Here is a 10,687-nt window from a genome sequence, read left to right as displayed (position 1 = left end):
ACAAACAAAAACAGGTACTTAGTTTCACAAGCATGTGAACAAAATGCCAATTTGCTCTCTTGAGAGACCCTTGGCTTGGGGTGGGGGGAGTTTATACTCCCAAGGTTCAAACTTATCCTGGTGTTTCTCCATCATACTTCAAAAACTTCAAGATATCCAAAATGCAATGTACTCACGTCTTTACGTATCTCCCTTAATTGCGTCAAAGGAAATAATCATTTTCTAGATATAAGAATGGAACATGCAACTTCCCTCAGGGGGGCACCCTTTTCTGAGAGGTATGACTTTCTAGGTCCTTGAGAGTAAAAAAGATACTCTGACCTGCACATTGCTTGACATACTGCACAGAAGAAGGCACTTTTTCTTGGGAGTTTTCAATGCTTTACAGCCAGGTCCCTAAAGAACTCAAACCTCAAGGCTTAAACCTGGAGGGACAAAATTAACGTGATCTCGGTGGCATCTAGACTAAGCATTATATCTTAACTGTATCTTTTCTCAAAGAGACGTTTCCTAGGAAGAGAGAGGGGTTTTTCCCTCTGGGATCTGCCTCTGTCAGAAGGAAGCTCTCTTTTCTATGAGGCAGGAGTGATGCATCAAGCACCTGGCATCAGCTGGGAGGAGGGCATTTGCTGCCTGGTTCTGGAGCCACCTTGCCTGGGTGTAATCTTAATTTCATCACCTACTGGCTGTGTCAGTTTAAGCAAGTGTTTCAGTCTCTCTATGCCTCACTCTCTCAATCTCTTGCCTCACTCTTCACATCTCTTAAGTACACAAAAATGGTCACTAGCTCACAAAGATGTCACAAGGATTTAATGAAGTAAAACATTTAAAGTATTTTTTAAAAGTCTCCAGCACAGAATCAGGGTTCAATAGTCACTGAGTATCCTAAGGCACAGCTGAGGAGACAGTCTCTGATATCAAACTAAAATATCAGTTCAGAATAGTATTTTCTTTTCTCGAAGCAAAAATTTAAAAGTCACTAGACTCCAAAGGAATGGCAGCTCACTATAAGCCAAGACAGATGATAATTTTTCAAAGAAGGAACTGTTCTGAAAAGGTAATTATAATTTAGATAAACTGAAGTTAAGGGGAAAAGCATTCCAGGGGATGAACAGAAGCAAGGAGGTAGAAACAGAGTCAACAAGGTCGTTCGAATAGAAGGGTCACGAAAGACAGGAATGTACATTCTGATGACACAGGGTGAACACGCTAACGGACCACCTTCGGAGTTCCCATTGTGGCTCCCAACTAGCATCGATGAGGACTCGGGTTCGGTCCCTGGCCTCGCTCAGTGGGTTACGGATCCGGCATTGCCGTGGCCTGTGGTGTAGGTCGCAGACACGGCTCGGATCCTGAGTTGCTGTGGCTGTGATGTAGGCCAGCAGCTACAGCTCAAATGCCACCCCTAAACTGGGATGCGGACCTTCAAAGACAAATAAATAAAGAAGTAAAATAATAAAACTGTTAAAAAAATAAATAAATGAATAAATGACCACCTTCTCTGGGAATGTGATTATTACCCCATCAAAAAGAGCTGATCATTCCTTCTCTCAACTCCCATAACACTTCGCTGTTAGCTCTCTCTTAACCCCTCTTATGTCTTTACCTCAGAAGGTTGTCAATTATTGGTGTTGTGTACAGATTTGTTGAAATAGTGGAAAACAAACTCATAAAACCTACATAATTTATAATGTTCCTATTTAGCAATTAAAATTATGTATCCACATTTTGATTAAAGATGTCAGGGAAAAATCATTTATGAGTTATTTATAAAACCATTTAAAAAATGAGAGCGAAAACAACAAAAACAGATTTAAAAGAAATAAAATGACATCATTAAATCTATGAAGAAAAAAGAATATGAAAAATAAGAGGGAGAAATGTTCTAGTCACCAAAAAAATTTTATTAAAAAATTCCTTTATTCCATTTTAAAAACTAAAACACATGTTCTGTGAAATAGAAGTGTTGAATAAAAGAAATACCAAGATTATATCAGAGGATGGGAAGTAAGCTGGCTGAGCACAGGAAAGGAAAGGATATCAGAATCATCAGTCACATGTAACAAAACAAAAAAGGAGGAGACATGCCACTTCATCATGGAAGCATCTGAGAATTAACATACCAAATATTTAAACTACAAGTTCTAAAATTTAAATTCCTAAAACTACAAGTTCCCTCTAAACAAGAGAAAATGATTACTATACAGAGAGGAAGATCTAACGCAAATGATTGATATCTGTGAAAAAAGAGAGATGAAACATTCACTTCCATATTGCCGAAGGTCTATGTTAACTTTCCTGCTCTACTTCATATATCCTGCAGATATCTGGCCCTATCCACTGTTCCTGGTGGATAATAAGTATATCCACTGCACTGGATAACATCACACTAATACAGCAGGTTACACAAGCAGTTGCTCAAACCCTGGAACCCTTGGTAAAACACATGTGTTCCAGAGAGTGGGAGAGAAACTCCTAATAAGATGCAGGAACTTGACCCTTGGGGTAAGTTTTCACAGGTCTAACAGTCAGGGGCATGCGAAGCACCCACCAGAGTAAAATTCATGAATAAAGGAACCAGAGAGTCCAGGTAGCCTTGCTTTGGTTTTGGAGGCAGAAGATCCCACAGCCAAGACTTTGTCCAGCTCATATGGCACCTGGTACCGAAGGCTGCCAGCGATAAGTGGGTCAGAGCAGGAAAGTCTGAAGCGGGTCCCAGGCGCAGCCTCAGCAGTCCTGCTACTGGTGCCACGTGATACAACGGATTCTATGACCAAAGTTGTAGGGAGAGGAAAAGAAGCAGAGCGGAACTTATGATAAGTTTCCACTGTGAGAATAACACAGGTCTAGGGCTTCAGGAGCAATGGTATGCCATTCCCAGCAAAGAATAGTATGGCTTTTGAGAAAGTGCTCATGGTCTATTTTGGGCCCGGATAAAGAGGGAACACTTGCACAAGTGGCATTATGGGAACATGCCTGCAGCCTGCCACAACCACCTGGGTCCTGCCAGGTCCTCCCCTAACAGTCAGACAGACACAGCAGCAATCTCTCATATGATGAAAATGGTACCTCTCAATCCAGCCCAAGCAGGACCAGAGAGCGTGAATAAGCCACTATTCAAAAGCATATGATTAAAATATCTCCTTCCCTACTCCAATGCCATTCCCCTTGAAGTAATTATTGTCATATGTCTTTACAGTTCCCCCTGATGCTCATTTTCACCTACATAGAGACATATACATCTTATTCATTATATAGGTTCTGCTCTTTTCCTTAATGATCAGTGTTGCACATCGATCTTCAACTTGACTTTTCTTCTCAATGAAGAGTAGACTGTGTACAGTAGTTCTGTCCAATTCAATCCATGAATACCTAATTCCGTCTTTATTTGCTACACAACATAACACTGGTAAAAGGTGTCCTTTTCTTCGATGATTAATATTCAAGTTATTTCTTCTCTCTTTCATTGCCTATAAACTTAATCCTGAAACCTATGGAATCTTATGCTTTGGCATTCATATGTCTGTAGTTTAGATTTCTAGTAGAGGGACTTCTTGGTCAAATGCTATGTAAACTTATCGTTGTAAATGAAAACTACCAAAGTGCCTTGTGGAAACAAAGCAATCCTTACGTCAGCAGGAAATAATGATTGTATATAGCCAAATAAGAACTGCACTCTTATGGAAGCTGTCAATGTTTCATCTGCATTGAAAGGCACTGCATTGGCATCCTGACATTTCATTTACTTGATCAATCAAAATGTTGAACTGATTCTACACACGCCTTTGGCAATTTGCATTTGCATTTTCGTGAGTTGCCTGTTTATTTGTTCATTTATCTATGCTTTTTCTGATTGGGAATTTCAGACTATTCTCTGAACAACAAAGATATTATCCCACTGTGTGTCACATGTGCATAAACATTTTTTCTTGTTTTATTTGCTTTTTAAATATGGTTTGTAGCACTTTAAACTTTCCAATATAACTTTTAGTTTTCATGCCCAGATTTAATAGTATTCACAAATCCACAACTATACAAATATTCACCCAAATATCCTTCTAGTATAGTTACACATTTATATTTTCAATCCCTATATTATTTAGAAACCCCTATCATGTGACAGAGAACAAGACTGAAACAGACAAAAATATTTAAGAACGGTTCCATTTTTCAAATCATCGTGAACAGGCAGAGCCAGACCTCACACGCAGCCTCTAATATCCATTCTAGGATTCTTTTACTTCACATTTATTACACATTCTGCATCAACAACTACAGTAAAACACAAATATAGTTCTATTCCACCTATCTAGACAATGTCCCTTTCAAACGTCCTACCGAATGCGTTTTTCACCTCCTTGTTCCTCAAACTGTAGATGAGGGGGTTCAACATGGGGGTCACCACCGTGTAAAACAGAGAAACCACTTCATTGATATCTAGGGAGGAACCTGAGCCAGGTCGCACATAAACGAAGAAAAGAGTCCCATAGAGGATGGAGACCGCTGCCAGGTGAGAAGAACAGGTCGAGAAAGCTTTCCCCTCCCACCAGCACTCTGGAGCCTCAGGATGGCCACCAGGATGCAGACGTAGGAGACCATGATGATCAGGCCGCTGAGAACCCCGACTGCCCCAGCCAAGGTGAAAAGCACCACCTTATTGGCCCAGGTGTCTGCACATGCAAGGGAGAGCAGTGGTGAAACGTCACAAAAAAAGTGATTGATAACATTTGGACCACAGAAGGGTAAGCAGAACGTCAGTGTGGTATGAGTCATGGTGCTCATGAGAGCCACAGCATAAGGGCCCATCACCAGCTGCACACAGACCCTCTGGGACATGATCTGTGAATACAGCAAGGGCTTACAGATAGCCAGGTACCGATCATAGGCCATGGCAGCCAGGGGAAACATTCAGTTGCCACAAAAAGGCCCAGGAACCACATCTGTGCAGCACAACCCAGGAAAGAGATGCCTTTCTTCTCGGCAAAGATATCACACAGCACCTTGGGTGCAATGGAAGACGACGAACACATGTCTACAAAGGACAGGTGGCTGAGAAAAAAGTACATAGGTGTGTGGAGCCTGGGATCCATCCAGATGAGAGTGATCATCCCCAAGTTGCCCCCCAGGGTGACAAGATAGACAAAGACCAGAGTGACAAAGAGGAGAATCTGCTGGTGGAGCTGGTCAGTGAGGCCCAAGAAGAGGAATTCAGTCACTGCGGTCTGATTCTGATCTTCCATTGATCTTTTGCAATCTGTTTTAAGAAGAAACATCTTTATGATAAACATCTATCATCTTTTAACAGCCTCGGAGAATACGTTAAGCCAATAACAGAGTGTATGAAACAGGTCTATCAGAGACAATCACAGAAGGACTGCTGAACTACAACATAATATTCCTAGATACCAGGTTGGAGAAGTTTGTGCAAAGATCCTGTGTAAAGGTGGGCAATTCACCTTTGATCTTTACTTTTTCCCATCAAGAGACCAAGTGTTATCGAAAACACCTTCCAGTTCTAAATTTGTGTATGAATTACTCTCCACTTTTCATCTTACTGTATAATGATATTTTTAAAAAAACCCACTAGGAATACCTTACCAGGAATTATTAATTTAAAACCAGTGAGGTTTTCAGATCCAAACATGTCAGATATGAGAAAGGTTTAACAGGGGAGTTCTTGATCTTACTGAGTGATCAGTAACATTGTAATATTATTAACGCAAAATTCACATACGTTTATCATTCTATTCCCTACTCCCACTCATAAAAAGGTATGGAAAAGATAATATACACAAATGAAACAAAGGTTACTCATATAAAAAATATGATACTATGGAGGGAATAGGGAAGTCATGCCTGTAAGATTAAGTGATCTGGCAAATGTTTAACAGTCTCATGTCATGGAAATTGCATAGAAAATTAACCATCTTTTGCACCAAAATACCATAGAAGTATTGTATGTGATTTCCCAGATTTCATATAAACTACTTTTTAGATATTTATCCTGAAATTTGTCAGGCAACATCAATTATAGTAATAATATACATAAAATGGCACAGGCATAATACTTTATGCAGGGAACACATTCAAGAATATATTACTTTCTGGCTCATTAGTCAAGGAAGAAAACATCAAGCTGCTGAAAATTCCTAAGAGAAGATCACTATCGAGGATAATCTGTACGAAAAAAATCTTAAGAAACAATGATTATCACTGCAATTAATGTTCTCTTTAAGTAAAACAAAAACAATATAGTCATTCTTCATTGTATAGTAATTACATGCAGAGCTTGATAAAAATCGAGAGATATATCCGTTTGATTTATGACTATTCGCCATTATCATGATTACTGGCTAATGCCATGTATTCTCAGCAGTCACAAAGACAATGCTAGGCTTCGATTAGAAGCACTAGCCATTGCATGAATGTTCTTCTCTATGTCCAACCAAATATGACAATATAGGCGTGTGAAGTAGGGGGTTGAACAGACTGCTTCTACTTTTGTCCCAACCACTATGTTTGTATGTATGTATATACATATGCATTTAAATATAAGTCATTATTAGTCTTCTATAAAACAATGGGGAGAGTCCCTGTGCCCTCTTCATAGCTAAAATTATAGGATCTTAGAATTCCTTGTGGACACTGCAGTAACTCTACATTGTAAAGAAATAAACAAGAAAATCAGCTCTGGAAAAGTGATGAAACTGGGCTGGGTACTTTGTTTTTTAAGGATGTGAACACAATGCCAATCTACTCTCTTTGGAGACCCTTGGCTTGGGGTGGGGGAAGTTTATACTCTCAAAGTTCAAACTTATCCTGGTGTTTCTCCATCATACTTCAAAAACCTCATACTATCCAAAATGCAGTGTACTCACATCTTTAAGGATAGCCTTTATGTAGCTCCTTAGATTGCTTCAAAAGAAATAATCATTTTCTAGAAATAAGAATGGAACATTCAACTTCCCTCAGGGGGGCACTGTTTTCTAAGAGGCATGACTTTCTAGGTCCTCGGTAAACAAGACAAATCCCTCATCTTGAAGATCTTGGGAGTGAAAAAGATACCCCGACCTGCATGTTGATTCACATACTGCACAGAATAAGACTTTTTCTTGGGAGTTTTCACTGCTTTACAGCCAGGTCCCTAAAGAACTCAAACCTCAAGGGCTTACACCTGGAGGGACAAAATTAACATGACCTTGGTGGCATCTGGACCAACTGCTGCATCTTTTTTTAAACTTTATTTTTGTTAGAGTATAGTTGATTTACAGTGCTGTGTCTGGGGTTTGTAGGAAATGGTGGTATGACAATAGCAATTTAATCAATAAAGATTCTAATTTGAATACTACAGTAGTGCAATCAAGCTTCACAAACTCAAAATAAAAGAAGAGGTAATTTTATAATTACTCTTAGCCTACAAATCTCCTCCTCCTTGGTGTAGGGAATTATTAAATATTGTTTAAGTGTGACAAATATTATTTAACGTATAAGTATATTCTAAGACATAGAAAGAGGCTGCTAGAGGCACTGAGAATAATAACAATGTAATCTATCAAAATCAGGCTACAGAAAGAAAGTAAGAAATATAAATGTACTAATATGAATATCTTCATAGCAATATGGTCTCAAGGTAATAATTGTGTCTTACATCTAATCTCTACCATTCAGCCAAGTAGTAGCTACAAAGCTGGTGCTTCTGATGTGATAAATTAAACTGCAATACCGTATATTTAGTATTATTGGAGTCTATTCATAGTTTCTCCTAAAACGAAAAAAATAATTTAAAAGGAGCCTTAGTCATTTACTCATTGGGTACTTCTACCACATCATGAGATTGCCTCTCCAATTACTAGCCAGCAAGAAGGTTTTAAAATCATATCTTAGTTAAATTTCAGGCACACCATAATTACATTGCTTATCAGCCTGGCAGACTCTGTTTGTGCCTTACCCTAATCATTTCAGTAGACACCAGCCAACTTTACCTGCCACCACCTGCATTTCTTTATTTGAGGATTTCTCTTTCCACCACTTTTCTACCACCCATCAAAAAAGATGTGCCAAAAAAAATTGAATAAATAAAAGAACTCTCCTCAAGACAAGATATCAACCAAGCACTGATTCAAAGAAATGAGGAAATGAGGCAAAAATGGATAAAGAATAGATGGGACAAAAAGAACACAAAAAGTAAGATGGCAGATTTAAGACCAAGCATATCAAAAATCACTCTAAATGTAAATTCTCTAAATAGCCACAAATAAAATGTAAAAAAAAAATATTATTGTGAATAAAGGAAGATAAACAATATAGCTCCTAAGAAAAACCTATTTTAAATATGAAGACACATACAGGTTAATGTTAAAAGTTATACTCTACCAAACATTTAAATTAACATCTATCCTTCTGAAATTATTCCAAAAAATTGAGAGGAACACTCCTGAACTCATTCTATGAGGCCACCATCGACTTGACACCAAAGCTAGACAAAAAAATCACAAAAAAAGAAAACTACAAATTAATATCACTGACTAACATAAATGCAAAAATTCTCAACAAAATATTAGCCGAATCCAACAATCCATTAAAAGGATCAAATAGGATTTAGCCCAGGGATGCAAGGATTTTTCAATACCTGAAAATCAATCAGTGTGATATACCATGTTAACCAACTGAAGAATAAAACCCCTACTATAATAGCAGTAGGTGAAGATAAAACTTTGGTTAAAATTCAACACCATTTATGATAAAAACTCTCCAGAAAGCAGACATAGAGGGAATATACCTTAATGTAATAAAGGCTATATATGACAGACCTACTGCTAACATCATACTCAATGGTAAAAAAGTTTAAAGCATTTCTTCTAAGATCAGGAACAAGACAAGGATTGTCCACTAGCCACTTTTATTCAACATAGTTTTGGAAGTCCTAGCCACAGCAATCAGAGAAGAAAAAGAAACAAAATGAATTCAAATTGGAAAAGAAGCAAAACTGTCACTGTTTGCAGATGATATGATGCTATACTTAGAAAGTCTTAAAGACACCACCAGAAAACTATTAGAGCTCCTAAATGAATTCAATAAAGCTGCAGGATACAAAATTAATATGTAGAATATTAATATACAGAATATATTGCATTTCTATACACTAACAACAAATGTTCAGAAAGAGGAACTAAGGAAACAATGCCATTGTATCAAAAAGAATAAAATGTCTAGGAATAAACCTACCTAAAGATGCAAAAGACCTATAGTCTGAAAACTATAAGATGCCAATGCAAATAACTGAAGACAATACAAACAGGTGAAAAGATATACCATATTCTTAGATTGGAAGAATCAGTATTGCTAAAATGACCATATCACCTAAGACAACCCACAGATTCAATGAAATCCCTATCAAAATATCTATCGCATTTTTCCCAGAACAAGAATAAATAATTTTTTTAATTTATATGGAAACACTAAAGACCCAGAATAGTCAAAACAATCTTGAGAAAGAACAGGGTTTGAGGAATCATGCTCCCCATCTTCAGACTGTATTACAAAGCTACAGTAATCAAAATGGTATGGCACTGGCACAAAAATAAATACAGGTCCTAAAACCTTAGCAAAATATTTCTATCCTGAAATAGGACAGAAAGCCCAGAAATAAACCCACACACTTATGGTCAATTAATCTACTACAAAGAGGACAAGAATACACAATGGAGAAAAGATAGTCTCTTCAACATGTGATGCTGGGAAAATTGGACAGCTACATGTAGAAGAATAAAATTAGAACATTCTCTAACACCATATGTAAAAATAAACTCAAAATGTATTAAATACCTAAATGTAAGACCAGATACTATAAAGCCCCTAGAGGAAGATATAGGCAAAACACTCTTTGATATAAATTACAGCACTATTTTTTTGGATCTGTCTCCTAGTGTCATGGAAATAAAAGCAAAAATGAACAAATGGGACCTAATTAAACTTAAAAGCTTTTGCACAGCAAAGGAAACCACAAACAAAATGAAAAGACAACCTACTGAATGGAAGAAAATATTTGCAAATGATATGACCAAAAGGGGATTAACTTCCAAAATATACAAATATCTTATACAGCTTAATATTAAAAAAAAAACAAACAAACAACCCAGTCAAAAAATAGACAGATATAAAAAGACATTTCTCCAAAAGAGACATACAGATGGCCTTCGGACACATGAAAAAATGCTCAACATTGCTAATCATCAGGGAAATGAAAACCAAAACCAAAATGAGACATCACTTCACACCTCTCAGAATGGCTATCACCAAAAAGAACACAAATAACAAATGTTGGTGAGCATGTGGAGAAAAGGGAAACCTTATACCCTGTTGTTAGGAATGTAAATTGGTACATCCACTGTGGAAAAAAGTATTCCAGTTCTCAATTGATAGAACTACCATATGAACCAGTAATTTCACTCCTGGGTGTATGTCCAAAAAAAAGATGAAAACACTAATTTGAAAAAATTACATGCATCTCAATGTTCATAGCAACATTATTTACAATTGCTAAGTTATAGAAGCAACCTACGTGTCCATCAACAAATGAATGGATTTTAAAAAAAAGGATAATACACACACACATATATACATATATACATACATATGCATATGTATACATATATATGCATACACACACACAATGAAATACTCTCAG

The 10,687-nt window shown here is 37.2% G+C and overlaps 1 protein-coding gene across 1 annotated transcript; it reads right to left on the bottom strand.

Moving 5' to 3' along the window:
- Positions 4,310–5,240, bottom strand: LOC100517262 (olfactory receptor 5G3-like). Its single transcript, XM_003122771.2, is given in 3 exon segments — positions 4,310–4,539; positions 4,542–4,901; positions 4,904–5,240. Coding segments are annotated over 3 exon segments (927 nt in total).

Source organism: Sus scrofa, chromosome 2, assembly GCF_000003025.6.
Source record: "Sus scrofa isolate TJ Tabasco breed Duroc chromosome 2, Sscrofa11.1, whole genome shotgun sequence".
Taxonomy (NCBI): Eukaryota; Metazoa; Chordata; class Mammalia; order Artiodactyla; family Suidae; genus Sus; species Sus scrofa.
Note: the sequence above shows the minus strand (reverse complement) of the source record. Positions and strands in the feature narration are given on the sequence as shown.